Here is a 17,098-nt window from a genome sequence, read left to right as displayed (position 1 = left end):
AACGTATTGATTTCAATCAGAGGCCTTCAATGAAAAAGCCTCTGGTAATTGACAACTACTATAGTTGTCATCTGTCTTTTGTGAATCAGGAGCTGCTTTAATCTCTCAACTCATGTCGGTAGCGGAATTTTGTAATTCTATTTAAGTCTAAAAAGAACTGTAGATAAAGCCTAAAGCATAACTCCATAGTAATAGTTAATTATGTTAACCATTCTGAACTGACAATATAAAAGACAATGTAGTCTCCTACAAATTACTTTAATTGCGATGTGTGGATACTATAACAACCAGTTAAAACCTTTTTGGCAGTGAATGCATTACAGATATGACCAATATGAATGTTCTGGAAATTATATTTCCAGTAGCACTGATTTTTGCTGGAAATATAATGTTACAACACAAAATAGCATATAACTGGTATTTGTAACAGAGATTTTATGTGTGTATGCTCTGTTGCTGGTTTTGCGCAAGTTCCACTTCCTTTGAAAAACAAAATAATTCTGTGTTCACTACTCAAACTTATCTGAAGTGCAGTTGAAGGTATATACAGTGAGATGCACTTTCTGACAAATTTAGTGAATATCTCCTCACGGTTCACCAGCTGTCCACTCAGTGTGTGTGCTGAAAATAAGCATCCAGTGTTCCTACACAGTTCTGACTCTGTAAAACAAAGTTAGTTATATTACTTATTGTCTTGTTGTTTGCTCTATATTATAGCAGTTGTCTGCACAACATGCAAACAACTATTCTGTGATTGTGTGCATGTTGTTTGACAATATTTTATATTATAAAATTTGTTTTGTTTATTATATTATAAAATTTGTTTTGTTTATTATATTATAAAGTTTGTTTGTTTCAGCTATGAGAAAAAGTATCCACTTCCATGCTGTATAAGATGTTCCGGGTTGTTTCTCTTTAGGTCAGGTAGCCCAGTTTTTAGCATTGTTGCCTTTACGCATACCTCCATAATATATAAGTGGTGCAATGAATATGTTATTCAAGTAAAAGTACATTAACATTAACAACATTTTTCGTGTGTATGCAGAAATATAAATAAAAGTGTTGCACAGTGTTTACAAATAAGTGAAACATTTTTTCTGTCTTTACTGTACAAGTGTTTAATGAAAGTGGGGCCTTTTTTTCTCAAAAATATAAAGCATAACAATTGGAATTAATTTATTTCTGGGTCCTTTTAACCTTCAGTGTGTCTGTTTGGATTTGTCTGAAAAACATTCTCAAGTTCTCCTTCTTCAGTGCATGTTTATCTCTTTCAGACAAATGCGGTGTTCAATGACAACCTTGAAGCTGACCTTTTTCTCTGTTATGTCACCAATATTTGTCTAATCTTGCTTAAACCTTGTGCCATTTCTGGTTTAATGAGGCTTCTCGAAATGTCAGACAAGTGGGATATTTTCAGGATTTCATTATTTATAACCTGGTGAGGGGTACAATGCAGTAACACTTGAGAAGGCGTTCATGGAAACTTCTTCAAAGTCTGTAAGAACACTTTATACTGTTGTGTTCATGGTTTTCAAGTCACTTTTAACAAAAATGCATATAAACAGTCCCATTTCTTAACATGCAAAGTCTCATTTCAGTACATTAGTAACACAAAGATTTATTATTCTTTTATTCTTTCCATGTTCTAGTTTTGTTCTAGTTTATAGGGACAACAAAACAAGTCCTCCTTCACTATCTCACCTAGATGTCTTTCATGCTTCAAACGCTGTCTCCTGGTGCAACCAAAAACCTGCCATTACCAACAAAGAGATGTGACCCACAGCTAAAGCATTGCTTAGGAATCTACCCTTGTCACGTACTACAATAGTTACACGTCCCAGAGGCCACGGTGAGTAGCTCTAATGAGCACACACATGTAACAGAATAATGCCATTAGCCGCCTGGTTGCTTCTCATGGAGTTGTCATGGAGAGGGAGAAGTCTCCAGGCTGAACAGGAGCAGGCTGAGGTGTCCTACAGAGAATTGCAAGCTCTCCCTCAGCAGATGGTTACCCGACGGTGACCTCCGTCGCAGGTCCCTAAACTCCCACTAATCCAAGCTTCCAGCGTTGCTGTAAAACATCACCTAAAGCGAACCAGATAATCCAACAGGTCTTCTTGTGGACTTACACGCAGTACACCAGGCTGCGTGCTGGAGCCAGACAGGAGAATGAGGTGATCCAAAATCTGGGCTCAACCACAGGCTTGTTTTGATGGTCTTTTATGGCCTGTTGCTAAGTCTTAAAAGGGGTTTAACTGAGTCAAGTGGCAATATGTTCCGATTCATTTAAACAACAGAAAACTGCTCAGGCTCATACTGTTATACCATCCCTCTTTGTACGGTGGTGTATCAAAAAATATTGATATTGTACTGGTGTTTGGCATTTGTAATATTTTAAAACATAAAATGAGATTAAAATGCATAAAATGGATCTTAATATGTTGGTTTTAGGGAACAGATAACTCAGGTTTTCTTATAGTTCTTTGGCTTTTGGGCTTTTAATTTTTTTCTCTCAAGAAAAACAGATGGCATGTACAATTAAAGGACCAGATGTAATTTATTTTATTGCATAATAAATACCTTTATTCACTAGAGAACCAAATTAAAAGTGAGAAATTTCAAAAAGAACTTACTAAAAGTACAAATGAGAAATCTGAATAAGCTATCATGGTCATTTTTAATAAAAAATACAGTCCTACCTCTAAGGTTTGTAGTGTGTAATGTAGCTTATTGCCAGGTTTTACTGACACATTTGCCAGTAGATGATGGATGTATCTATGATAACACCTTGTGATGGACAGGACCAAATGGCCCTCAAAATATGACAAAGTTTCTAGCTGCTGAGTCAAGCATGACTGGTTCACAGGGTGACAAACTTGGCAGCACAAATTTCAACCAACTAATATCGACTGAAGTTATGATTCTGCATCTTATGATTATTTCGTTTCATTGGTATTAGCTTATCTTCTATGATTGCCTGTGACACTGTAAGAAACAAGTATACAAAAGTCTAAGGTATTGAACAGGAGCTCCTCAGTCATCCAACCAATCTGTATTCTCTACAGAGAACAGGCTTTATCTGCAGCGTGATGCATGGATGCCACTGCTGCCATTCAGTCCTATTTTTGCCATCGTCACATGAGGCCATTTCCACAACAATGTGACTAAGTAGCATGATGTATTAAAGCAATAAGCATTTCATATGACTTAGAAAAGTTACTGCTTCACAAAAGCCAACAGCAGGTTATAGTGATGAAATAATTCCTGTAGGTGCAGCAATCCCCTGTTCAACAGCCATAGCAGACGGATTACCTGTGTGAAATACACTCAAGTGCTGGAACACTTTAGGATATTAACAACTCAATTCCCACTGTTTAAGCCTCACAAGGCAGCTTCGCAGCAGTGGGGCCCACGGAAAGGGCACTGAACTGAGCTCGCTGCTGGCTGGAGCTGGGTGAGAGCGCAGATGACAGTGGCGGCCATACGCGGGGTCAGCGAGCAGCTGTTGTCATGATGTTGACCAGACAGGCAGACGGCCTGGCAACAGCTGCGTCCTCCTCTACCGCAGCACCTGCCTGCCTGCCAGACCGCAATCACACAAAAGCACACTAATGCACATGCAACAACACACATACGCTGGCATGCACATGGACCCAATACCAATACCAATGACAAAAACATACTAAGTGGTAGAGGAGGAAGAACATACTCAGTCTGCAACTGCAACGGTTATTATCGTCATTGATTAACGTGTCTATTTTTTAAATCAATTGATGAATCAATAGTACGAAATGCTCATTAAAATTTCCCAGAACCCAAAGTGGTGAAATTGCTTGTTTTTTTCTTTCCATTGACTAATCAATTAATTAACAATTCAACTATTCAGCTCTACAAAACGTACATAAATAGCACGTGCAACTGCAAACACACACACACAGGCATCTTGCCACCCGTGCTATTCGTCACACAGAGAGCGATAATAAGAGCTGCCACTCTGCTCTGTTGTTAGATTAGTTAGACCTGACTGTTTATGAATCCTGCTTTCATTTGCCCGTTACATCTGCTGAGCCTCTCTTGTTAAGATGCGAGAGGTCCTCATTATGTTGCACACTCTCCTAATTGGGTTGCTGTGAGTAAAGAATTGATCTGCTCCCGATATGAGAAGAGGTGGCCACAGGAAAATGACGAGCTTGACTGACCAGCCTTCGATTTTTGGTGGCTATTCTCATTAGAGCTGACACGGCCGCGCCTCGGCAGCCTTGAGTTGGGAGCGTGACCCAGAATATTGTGTTGGAGCTGAGTGAATGCTTTGTGGGCTCCAGGTGATTCTAACCAGGCCAAGAAAAGAGCCGGCACTTGGACAGGGAGTTAATTATCCCCCTTTCAGAACCACTGGCTGCACTACAGGAGAGCCCATCACAAGGGGGGCACGGGAAAGGGACTGCACTGAGCCAGTCCGTATAGCGCTCAGGAAATACATGCACATATATCTGACTGAACACTGGCATGAAAGCAGAAGTGATTATCTGGGATAATCAAGCATTCACTCTCCTCATGTTGAAGAAAAAGGCAGTGTATGGTAATGAAGGGTGGGGGAAGAGCCGGTGTGTGACTGTAGCAGGCTCATAATCCACAGAATCGCTCCGTGGTCACTCCTCCAAAAACGAGTCACGGATGCGGTGAATACACATTTAAGGAGGATTTACGACTCAGACATAATGCGAGGAGAGTTAAGCTCTTGTTTTATGACTGGTACGATAAGAGGAGATATCAGCTTTTTTTTATGTGTGACACTTACAACCGTGAAAACGCCTCTTTTCTTCCTTTGACGAGTTAGCTTATGGTGGAGTCACCGAGGTGTGAAATCTCCGCAGAATTTAAAGTGGGTCGCATTACAAGATTCGATAAATTCCTAAATCTAGAAAATTACTGTATTTTAAATATTTATGACAAAAGCACTTTACACTTAACTGGTTTGACTTGTGTAAAAATATCTCTAGTAACACACTGAAAGCAGTGATCAGCAAAAATATTGCTGTCTAGCGAGTATGTTTAAGTGCGAGGATGTGCAGGTGATTGTGTTGCTGAATTTATGCACGGGTGTGCTTTAGAATGCCTCCAGTGGGTCAGTAAATTTTCCTTGAGTACACCACTGAAACCCACTGATATACTCGGGCAGAGAGACTTTATCTCCCTCTTCACTCTGCTGTGTCTGGGTCCGGCCATTCTCGTATGATTGACAGACCTCGATCTGGACAGCCAGGATTATACCTATCAATCACACAAAGCTTAGAGACAAAAAAAAAAAAAAGGAAAAAAAAAATCGGGGCAGTAAATTCAATTGAGAGCACAGGGAGAAAATTGAGGTGAAGAAATATAGAAGGCCATTACCGGGCTATAGGGCTCTAGGAAAGTGAGGCCTTGCAGGATTTAGTTTCAGACGACTCCATAAATTCATATCAAATGACTGCAGGAGTGAAATATCAGTGAGGTTACTGTAAACCCTAGTGCCTCTTGCCTTTGTGATCTTTTTGGTGGTATTGTACTCAGTCAAGGACAGCCTTTACAAGGGAAGTATTAAAGTCCTCTGGATAACAAATCAACATGAAAACCTAGTATTTTTAGAATCGCCTTAGAGGACATTTTCATCTACGAACATGCAACGTTTCCTGTTTATTTCCTGTTGACTTTGCTGTGTGCGTGGAGGTCATGTGGTTGGAAAACATTCCTGCTGTCTGTGCTGTGTTCACTCAGACAGACTGTGTTTGTGTTGTACTCTGCTTTGGGACCAATACTTACGCTTTATGGTCAGCTCCCCATAATTGGACACTCCAACCCCTTTGTCTGAGTGGACGATGCAGCGGTAGCGGCCTGAGTCGCCCTTGGTTGTGTTCTCCACATCGAAAGTGCCTATGAAGCGCCGGTTGTTCCAAGGTTTAGTGGCTTTCATTGGGGCCTCCCGTCCACCGATGCCCTGTTTGGAAGCGAGACAAACACACGAGTGAGCCTCCAAAATGGAAAGGTTTAATAAGCAAAGTGGCCCGACCTTGTGTGTTTCAGAAACTCTGGTTGAGTGTACTTGTTGTCTGTTCTTGTGCGTGTTTGTTTCTGTCCTATCATTCCCATCAGTGGCTGACTGTAGGAATACATTTATCACACAGGGATGCACACGCACACATATGCACACGCACAAGCACGCAGTGGGCTCTCCCCAGCTGTCACCCCTCACAGCAGGCAGATGGGGGACATTTGTTCATTAGAAATATTTCTTCATTACTGTCATCGGGGGACTTCACTTAATGTTTGTTTTCCAGCTCCTGTGCTAATGAGGACGTGTTTGTTAAAATGATGGAGTACCTGGCAGAGGACCTTTATCCAGCGTCATGCTCCCACTGATCACATGTGTGACAGTGTGCTTAGCAGCAGAGCCGGCAGGGTTATGTCTGCCAGATGCACTACCTTCGCTGCTCAGAACAAGGTCAATTCAAGACTGCTGCTCAGCTCAGTTGTGCCGGATATAGTACACAGTATCCACAGCGCCAACATCTATATAGGTTAAGACCATACTGCGGTGATGTGAAACAACTGTAATCCCCTGCATCCCAGACGCAGAGGCCTCTGAAAATGTGGTGAGCGGGTGAACTCTTAAATACAAAGGCACACTAAAGAAATGTGTGAATGTTTCAGCTAGTTTTTTAATTTTTTTTTTTACTCAGTGCTACTTGTGTTTCCCAAGGCCACAAAGGCTTCCTGTTACTTGTGTTTCTTAGTAACTTAAGTGGTTGTGAGACCGGAAAGCAGGAATCAGCTTTGATTCCTAAATTAAGGAAATTGCATCCATTCTTGACAAGATGCTGTTCACTGTTCACTTTTAATTGAACCGATACCCGAGCATGAAACATACGTAATATCCATCAATAATGGTGCAAATGTTTACATTTGGTCCTTTGTAATTGGGGTTAAACGTGTTATACGTGTCTTTCCAGTTTGCCCAGCCATTTAAACACTCACTGCATCAAAGAGAGACACAGACCTGCAGGCCTCATAGACCTGATGGCACAACAGTAGCACTACTGACTCCAGATCAGAGGATTACATATTCAGAGGTCTGTTCAGTAAGACAAATTCATTTCCAAAAGGGCCAAGTTCTGAAGCTGATTCAACTTTCAGACTTTGTTTCTGAAGTAGGGTCTAAGGAAAGGGATTAAACACAGCTCTCACCTGAAGCCAGAGGCGGAAGTTGTCCCTTTTGCGTCCGTTGACAGTGCAGTGAAAAGAGGCAGTCTGTCCAGCATTGACCTCCACTCCCTTTATAGTCAGGAAGTGAGGTGTGTTCACTAAGAAAAAAGGCAAATGTTTATCAGACAGTGACCACTACGTTGAACAACACTACATGCTGAGATGCAGAGTTCAACCTCCCTAAAATGGCTTTGTATTTTATGAGAATGAATCACCAGAACTGGATGCTAGAGTAGCAACTGAACGCCTGCATCAAAACTCTGCCAATTTATCCTGCTGTGTCCACAAATTTCACTGTTACCCACTTCCTAACTCCTGTGCCAAGCACTGTATGTAAAATTGGAGAACTGAGAGAAGTAGCCTTGAATGGATACTGCTCTTTATTTCACTAATGCCAAAGGCCACCATCACTTTGTAAGAAACATTTCAACTAAATCTTTGATGAGACACCAGAGGCCGAACTTGCACCTACCAAAAGCCCAATTTCTGCTGTCACTTCACTGCATCCTTTCCTTGATTGAGCGGATTTTTCCAAAAGCATTATTCTCTTTCCAACTGAGCTCATTATCAGCGCGCTCACTGACTGGTATAATCTACAGAAAGTAACTTATGTAGAACATTTTTTGATTAGTACCGCTATTCTGCATAGAAAAATAGGGCAATTCAGTGGAGCGACCTTGATTCGAAACATAACCAAATCTCTAAAGACTTGGCAAAAGCTAATTCTATCACTTTCATCATCAAGACTTTCACTTCTACTCAATATTTTATAACCTCATCTTCGAAATATACCTCCTTTATCACTTTGTCCTGTCAATCCATCCACTGCCAAAATAGACAAATCTATTTTCCTCATTGCTTATGTCTTCTTTAATGATGGAAGGAGAGGCAGACCACCCAGTGGCATAATCACACCTTTGAGCTAAATATTCCACATGGCCGTATAAATAGAAAATTAATTGGCTGTGCTCCACCGACGAGTCGCTCTGATCACTCTGCTTATCACTCAAAGAAACCCAATTGCCACTGAGTAGGGGTTATTGATCAACTCACACTTTTACACATTTACACATTGATCACGTTGCAAGGCCTCATTGATTTACTCAAATACATTTATATGCAACGCCTATCGCTATATAAATCCATCTTATTGACATAACATTTGTAGGAATTCAGTTGCTTTCAAATGGTTACCAGGTCATTAGCGCCTAACAATCGGAGCTTGATACTTAAGCTATGAGGGGCAGAATAAAGCATAAATCAATTGATGAAAACCCATCTGGTATTGATTTAGACTTAGACGGTAGAGTGTGAAAACCTCTTAGTATAAACTTAAGGAGTGGCATATGGACTAACATGACTCTAGGCACTCAAAAGCATAGACTCAGGGAATCCTGAAGAGCCCTCATCCTTGTACTCCCACAGCAGCGGCCTATCCCAAAAGCCGAAGCAGAAAAATTCTAAATATGCTAGTGATTACATGTTCATTAGTTCTGCAGTGCACTCTGAAGTGCTTGTACTTCTATTCAGCAAGGATAGCAGAACTCCGAACATCTGAGAGATGAGATGCTTTACTGAATATCCTTAAGGGAGGAGAAAAATAATGGAATCCAAACTCAAGCAGCAGCATACTGTACGGTGGTATTTGTTTTTCATCCTCTTTCTTGCACTATTTCTCCCATCTCTCAAAGGAGAGATTTAACACAGCCACTCCAACATTATATCCTGAGCACACTTCAGCGTGTCAACTGTGTGTTCATAAATCTTGAGGGAGCTACGAGGAGGGAGGTTTACACTTTGGACTGACTATAGCATACTCTTTGAAGGCCTTTTGTTTGACTGGGAGGCCTTGAATAGAACAACGATGCAGGTATTTGGGAGAGTGTCATGGAAAGGACAATGACTGTTTGATGATATTCTTTTATGGTGAAGGGAAAAAGGACTTACTGCACTGGTGGCCCTGGACCACGACGTCTTTGATGGCCAGCAAGCCACGCTGCCCTGAGGTTACGGCTTCAAACACAATCTGAGGAAGAGAGAGGAGACTCATAACACCAGTGATAAATGGGCACATGTCTTCAAATGGCACTTGAGTGAGGCTGCCCGTGCGCACAGAGAAGTCCAGCTCCTGCTAATGCGATCTGCTCTTAGCTGAGCTGCAGCTGGTCACACAGCTGCGGGCCACCGACATTATTTCCACAATATGTCACAGCTGATAGGTGTTATGACATGCAAGTGTTAAATTAAGTTTGAGCCCTGAGACGATTAGCACACAGTCTGTGACAAGCACATCATGTATGGGAGGTGAAACATCTAACATGTTGAGCAATGTTTAAAGGGTCAATTCACCCCGATTCCGAAAGAGCGTATTTACTCACAATCATTTGATTTCATTTGTGTAAGTTTTGTGATATGTTACTGAGATTTTTGCCTTCATCCCAATGCAATGTAGGGATTGGAATTTTGTTTGTGCAGTGAATAATGATAAAAACATTCAACATCAATGTCTCTTTCCACATCTGGGAGAAATGTGATTTTTAGAGTTAGTAGAATTTAGGTAAAGGTCATATAAGAGAAAAGTCATGTTAACTACGCATGTTACCCCTGGCAGTTACTGGGTGCAAATATTTTTTTAACACCTATTCTCTAAGTAAGAACTAGTTTGTGTAGTGCATACTATTTAATTTAGTGATGCATAAATCTCTACGTAAACACATTATAACTTAAACTTAAGAGCAGGTGGTGGTTCCTAAATTTTTTGATTGATTGGCAATACATTTTTATTAAAGAAATTGTCCCAATAAAAATCTTACAGGCAAAACCCTCAAAACCTGAAAAAAATGAAACTATCTGCATGGCTGGATGCCACCAGAGGTGAGTGTGAACATAAGCTTTTTTCATAATGTGAATGAACTAACCACATAATGCATATTTTAAAAGCTATCTCTTCCATGAGAGGGGACTGCTGTTGCATTTCACAGTTGCTCTGTGTCTAGTGTTACTTGCTCGACATGTTTGTTGCGATCTCTGACGACAGAAAACCTGAAATCAAGTGCAACTGTGCAGTGTAGGACTGATATGATCCTATTTTAAGGGACAACTTCTCCTGCAAAACAAATGGTCTTAAGCTGTGACAGAGGGCGTGTCCCAGCAGAATGTCAGAGTTATGTACTCTATGGTCTGCAGTGCGATAAAAAGGGAAACAGAATGCCAGTCCCTTCCCAAACCCAGGGTGTGGTGCAGAGAACCGTTACACCACACACACTACAGCTACACATGTTTTGCATGCCATTATTGCCTAAATATAAGCCTATATCTTTCAGTGAATGGCATATATTAATGGATATGTTCCGTATATGGTGTCACCCAGAAACGTATGTCCTGCCAGCTGTAGCTAGGCTGCATACTATGGAATGTGGAGGCAGAGATAGTTACCATTGTCATCTGGGAGGCAGGATGCCTTCAGATAAGGCTGTCTAATTATAAATTTCTTTTTTTGTCTCGTGAAATATGAAAGTGAATGTCTTGGGCGCCAATTATGGCCTCATTACAGGCTAATTTAAAGGAAATTAAAAGGCCAACCACTCCATATATCGCCACCAGACAAATGAACTGGCCTCCACTCTCTAATTGAAATCCTTTGTTTGTGCAACAGACATCAGTCAGTCTGCCTAATAGCTGTGATATAATTGATTCCAACATCAATGATAGTGCAGTGCATAATTGGGCCTGACCCACAGAGCGAAAATATTCACATGGGACGAAAGCTGTTGATGTCACAAGAAAGTTCACCATTCTCATTTGTCAGAGAGAGAGAGACGGTGAACCCAGCATTCAACGTCTACATCACCTCACTGGTTAGCCCTAAGGGACTTGGCTAAGTACTACATTACAGCAGGATTGATTAGCTCTGCCATAGGCTCTACTGTATTGAAATCAAGATAGATGAGAACATTAGGGTTTTTCTTTCTCAATGGTGCGCTGCTGCATATCATGATAAATAATGGGTTTTCATCTTAAGCACAAAGTACATATTTTGAATAGCATGTACAGGACATATGTAGACTGTGCATAACATTTACTGAAAATTTGAGTGGTTTGCACAATGTTCAGCAGTTTTGGAAATGCATGACAATCTCAATTAAAAGTTTTAGGGATGACCTGACAGAAGAGTAATTATCAAAGGCTGAAAGGCTCATGATGACTAAAAGCCTTACCGGTAATTAAAAAATAATTTCGAAGTATCAGGTGGCTTCCCTTTGACAATTGCGTAGGTTACTATGCAATTAAAGATACCTATAATTAGTGCCATGTTGTTAATTAGTGACAATTTCAAGCATTGGTCTCTCTTTTCTTGACTGAGAGTGGTGTTTGGGTCTGGAACAACTACAAACGTAGACGGGCCTTCTGCTGGGGTCTGAGAGGCAACAGATGCTGGGAGTTTCCCTGAATACACTGGAAAGCATAATACGTCATTTTAGATCTAACCACGAACAGAACATCAAAATGTTCAATAGTATTGAACTTCACTTAGAACATTAAAGCTGCACTTGAAGTCAAAATGTCTGAACTTCACAAAGAAGAGCTGAGCAAAAGGTTATATTTTTTCATTTCAAAAGAGTCAATTACAGATTAGACTTGTGGTCTGCACTTTGTTTCAACCACAAATGTCTGCATGTCAGATGGATCCAAACAAGCTGAGCCTCTAATACGAGAAAACTCCTTCGGTCTTTAAGTGTCTTAAGGCAAAGTGAAAATATTTGACCAGACTGGCTTTGCAACATCTGCATCACACAAGGGTCACCGACACTGAGCACTATGACTATAGCAGCAGCTCATTCTGTCCTTCTCAACTGTTGCCTTCCCCCTCTTCTGTCTTTCTTTTGTCAATGCGCCTCTCATTAAACTTCCTATCTTGCATTCAGAAGTGAGAAGCTCAGCGGTGCGCCTTGTTAACTGAGATATCGGGGGGGGGGGGGGGGGCTGTGATGAGCAGGCAAGTGGACACCCCCCAGCTCCACCGTGGACCAGCTCTGCCAGGCCATAATGAAATAATTCACCATGGGACAGTCTCCCATTGGGAGGTTAAAGGGGTTGCTCTGCATCAATTAACATTTGGTGGACTTGTGGAACAAGCCCGGCGAAGACTAATAGCCAGGCAAGTGTGAAATCACCTTGCCCCGGCCAGCAGTCATGTGCATTGGTAAGTGAAAATGAGTTTTCAGAATTGGAAAAAGAGAGCTGGCTCAGATGGAAGGGAGAGAGAACAGATTACCATGGATACCGAGGTAGCCCCACAAATCAATAATCTTAGGTGTTTTGAATAGGCTATTGTGCGATTGTTTGGACCTTCTAAAATAATAAATTTGTCTTGCACCACCCAGTGAACAGACTTTAATGACTTTGGATTTACTATAAAGGCTGCTTACAATGAGTAGCCTAGTTTTGCGATGAGACATTATGCAAAAAAGAGCTGGATTCAGACCACATTTCCTCACCTGGTAGAAATTGGGCCAATAGGTGCTGATGGCCAGCTCTACCTGCGCCCAGGAGCGAGTAGCTGGACCTGACACGTTCCAAACAGGCATCCCCATGGGACTGTTGTTTTCTTTGATATACACATTTAGGTGACCCGGGTGGCTGTTGTCTCTGCCTCCTATATAGTAGTGGAAGATAACGCAGTGCGTGTCGTTCTCCTTCAGCTGGGGTGTCAGCAGTAAGGCCTTCTGCCCTGCAAAGCGTCCTGAAGTGTTCACCATCATGAAAGCTGAACCTGAAACATAAGCAACAGTTATATATGAGCTGAGCAGATTTCATCCAACCACCACATAAAAAAAATAAATAAATAAAATAAAAATTATATCCATTGTAAAAAGTCCTGCAATAGTTTAAAATCATATAGTGTCCTAAGCACAACTGCAAACCCAGTTACTGCACCTGGCGTGAAAGTAAAATACACTACAAAAAGTGCCTGGAAGCATTATTTAAAAGGAGATGAAATAGTGGTGATGCATTATTACCAGGAAGAGGTTTTAGCTAGTGTCGGTCATTCAGTTGCATGACCTGTCAAACACTTCGCTCAAGATTTAAATAAATATTTGCACAAATATTCATTTGTTCATATTTGTTATTGTGAGCATGTTGCTGACATTAGCATTTATCTTCCTGCATCCCTGTACCTAAACACAGCCTCAAAGAGCCTCTAGCTTGGCTGTAGACTCTTATTATTTTACATGCACATTAAACATTAACTAAAAATGCACTGGTATTGTATGATAAGAATCAACATATGCCACCACAGCCCTCCTTTTCTAAGGTAACAACCACAGTTGCTCCTTGGTTTGATGCATCCTGTTGGATCTGTTGGATTTTAGACGCAGGTTATTATTAATAAAGCAGAAAGACAGACCCACAATCACATTATTACCAACAAACAGGTCCTGAGGTTTAACAGTAACTAAATAAAAGGCACAATCTTATAAGAGCATGCAGAAAGCAGGTAAATGACTGCGCTGAGACCTTTCCTATTAGCACTGAGAATTGTAGCATGTGACCCTTAATGAGAAAATTCTCTTATCTTTGGATTGATGGAAACTGTCTAATCATTATCATTCAGCAAAATATGAGGACAGAGAAAGACTAATCCTTAAAATGCTTGATGTTTGAGAAGAGTGTTTTTTCCTAAATGATAGAGAGAAGGGAAATGATGAGAAATCAATAAGTTAAAATCTATTTGCCAAGCATGCCCCATTTAGATTTTATCGCTTTGGTTCAATATTAAAGGTTAATCTAATTCTCTCCCCTCTTGCCAATAAAACACAAGTGAGAATTATTATATTGGCAAACTTTCAAGGAGACGCAGAGCACATTCTATTTGTCATCATCCTATTTAGCTTGGCTTGGTAATGTGATGGCACAAATCGTAACAGCATTTGAGACACAGCCAAGAGAGACTCGGTTTATGTTGAAACCCATTTCTTTTTGGAAGTGTGGTAATGATTGGGAGGCACATTTTGCTTAGAGGTGAGACAAACAACCTGTAAGCAAAAAAGCTCCGCTCTCCTGCATGTGAGGCAGAGCTGAACTGCAGAGGATGTGAATCTTTGTCATTAAATTTAACATCTGGTGATTCACTCAGATATGGTGTTAAAAAGGGTAAATAACGTCAACCATGTCAGCAGGCTCGGTCCCCGAGTGTCAGCCAAACAGCCTCTCACAAAACCCTATTTGTTCCATCAATGACTCGAGCTTGCCCACTTGTCTTGTTGTGCTGCACTTGTAACGCTCACCAATTCCATCTGTCTCCAGCTTCAGATAACGAGTGGGGGTTCTGTCATGTTTACACAATGAAACAGGAGTAGAGGGAGCGGAGGAGGAGGAGGAGGAGGAGCAGTGAGTTGTGATGACACTGAGTCAGCCTCCTCTGCTTTGTTTGTCAGGTACGAGTAAGCTGTTGTTTTAAATAGTCTTAACATGTTTTGGATCATGTGAGCATCATATCTTATGAGGGACTGTACTGTAATATGAACTAATAATAACTCTCCCACACATTAGAGAAACCACGAACACAAACCAGTCAAACCATGCAATACTGTGGGGAAACTATGCATGTTAAGTGATCCCCATTTAAATGTGGATCACATGGGCCACAACTGGAATACAGAATATGTGGACTATGATGTTTGGGCCTGGGAGCATGCTGTATAACTTTGGCTCTGATCAGTTCTCACTGGTAAGGAAACAAGAATTTTTGAGGTCGGGGGGCAACAAAATTTCAACAAAATGAAATACAAATCAATAAATACAGAATTAAGCATTAAAGTGCATTGTTGACCTTGGAAACAGTAGTTTGGCAAAGAACTGTAACTCAAGGTCCACTCTCTGTTACAAGCCTTTTCCATAGCTTTCAACTACATCTCATGCGCTGTCCAAAATCACTACCCCTTATATAATGAACACTCAATAGTGAGCTGTAAATTCAGACTTTGAAACACTTCCTGATCATAATTTTGCATCATCACAGTAACCTATAACATGTAGCGCTTTGCATTGTGGGACTTTTAGCAAAAAAGTAGGGAGGAGTGAATGAGTGAATGAGGGAGTGATTTCGGACGCGGCCGTAATCTTTGTGGCTTTGTCAGTGGATGGAGCTTGCTCAGTTGTCATGGAGACATCTCAGTTGTCATCACATGATCTGTGTGTGTGGAACTTCGGAACTACGGAACTGTCTCCATGACAACTGAGCCGTTCAAACGCCCCATCGCCATCACATGGTGACAACTGAGATATCACCATGACAACTGAGCAAACTCCATCCACCGGGGGAGACTGTTCAGAAAATAAGTGTCTTGATAGTTTGTGTGACTATATATTTTTAATTATCTATGGCTCTTTTCCACTAGTATGCTTCCAGTTTCACTCTGTGTATGAGATCATTAAAGTTTGAGTGTGTAATACAAGGCCATTCATAATCTCTCTGTGTTTACTATAACAACAGGCACCTTTTCAAGTTGATGATTAGCTATTTATGAACGTGGCTTTTTTTGTGTTATAGATTTTCCGGCACAGCATGATCACGCTGTTATGATTCACTATTGTGAACAGCACACTGCTGTTCTTCCCGTGCTTTTTAATGTATTATTCACTTTCAGTTTGTCTCTGATTCGAGTGCTGAGGCTAATTATTTTTGAGGCTATGCCGGAAGTTGTGTCATGTACATGTAGAAGGGCAGGAGATGAGTCGACTTTGAGTCCCTTGTTTGTCCAACCTCAAACAGGTGCCTCTATATGAGGGCTCTGAGGTCTCTTTAATAACATTCAGCCATCTGCTCAGGTGCCCAGAACTCTTTCGTTTTTTCCCTTTGAAATATCAGCAACCCATGGTGTGATGCGAACCAGCACTAATAATCGGTTGATGAATTGTTCCGTTGTAGCTGGTGCTACAAAGACTAAGATGCTGGCACCACTGCTTTTCTCTATGATTAAAACAAGCTGTTTACTATTCATTTCAAACAGCCACATTGTGACAGTGTTGCACAGGAGATTTATGCACAGCACTGCTCTTTGTTGGTAATTAGAGACGAAAATATCAGATCCCTCAAGCAGCATTAGTACATTTTTTACTACCATGTTAATGAAATATTAATAAAACAATAGGTCCCTTTTGTAAGTGTTTAATAAAGCTTAATGTAGTGGCTGTTCGGATTTAAGTGCAATTGCTTGATAGAAATATATGCAAATATTAGAACATTTCTCCCTCGCTGACAGGAAGGCTGCAGGACTCTGGCAATGAGACTGTGAAATTCTTGTCACCAAAGTTGAAGTCTACAAATCATCCTGATTTGGGTCAGTGAACCCAAACACAACAAGGGGAAAAAGTCTCTCCTCTCCTCATTACTGACCACGATAAAACATAAGAATACAGTATTTTAAGTGACAGCGTGCCGCCTCATCGTGCTGCTATTGTCACTGTCTGACAAAAGATGACAGGAGAACACTGATTGTCATTCAGCTTCTATGCTCTTTGAGCCTAATGACCACATACTGTGCAGGACCTGCTGCACCATGACAAACTAATTAGCCAGCGAGACTAAGAGCAAATTATAATGACACTGTGTTAGTGCTGTGCTAATGTGCTAGTGATGCACAAGGGTGTTTTCTCTCCCTCTCTCTTCCTCTTTCTCTATCTCTTGTGCCTTAACAATGGTATGTTCAAGACCAATTAAAAATAGAGAGCTCTCAGCACACTCAAGGCCTGTCTCCGCAACTCCATAAAGGCCAGGGCCCTGCTATTGTCTAAGGTATTCGGAGGAACAGATTTATTATTATTCCAATGTAGGCCAACTTCACCTTAAATTACA

The 17,098-nt window shown here is 41.0% G+C and overlaps 1 protein-coding gene across 3 annotated transcripts in view; it reads right to left on the bottom strand.

Moving 5' to 3' along the window:
- LOC121193182 (receptor-type tyrosine-protein phosphatase mu-like) overlaps nt 1-17,098 on the bottom strand; it is a 141,044-nt gene that overhangs the window by 83,061 nt on the left and 40,885 nt on the right. For all 3 annotated transcript variants that reach the window (XM_041055377.1, XM_041055378.1, XM_041055379.1), the window contains exons 3-6: nt 12,738-13,012; nt 9,187-9,265; nt 7,222-7,337; nt 5,800-5,974 (exon numbers count right to left, since the gene is read on the bottom strand). In XM_041055377.1, coding sequence (XP_040911311.1) covers nt 5,800-5,974; nt 7,222-7,337; nt 9,187-9,265; nt 12,738-13,012 — 645 coding nt within the window. The remainder of the gene's footprint in view (nt 1-5,799; nt 5,975-7,221; nt 7,338-9,186; nt 9,266-12,737; nt 13,013-17,098) is intronic.

This window comes from Toxotes jaculatrix, chromosome 14 (assembly GCF_017976425.1).
Source record: "Toxotes jaculatrix isolate fToxJac2 chromosome 14, fToxJac2.pri, whole genome shotgun sequence".
NCBI classification, from domain to species: domain Eukaryota; kingdom Metazoa; phylum Chordata; class Actinopteri; family Toxotidae; genus Toxotes; species Toxotes jaculatrix.
The sequence above is the reverse complement of the archived record's forward strand: the minus strand, read 5'-3'. Positions and strand labels throughout refer to the sequence as shown.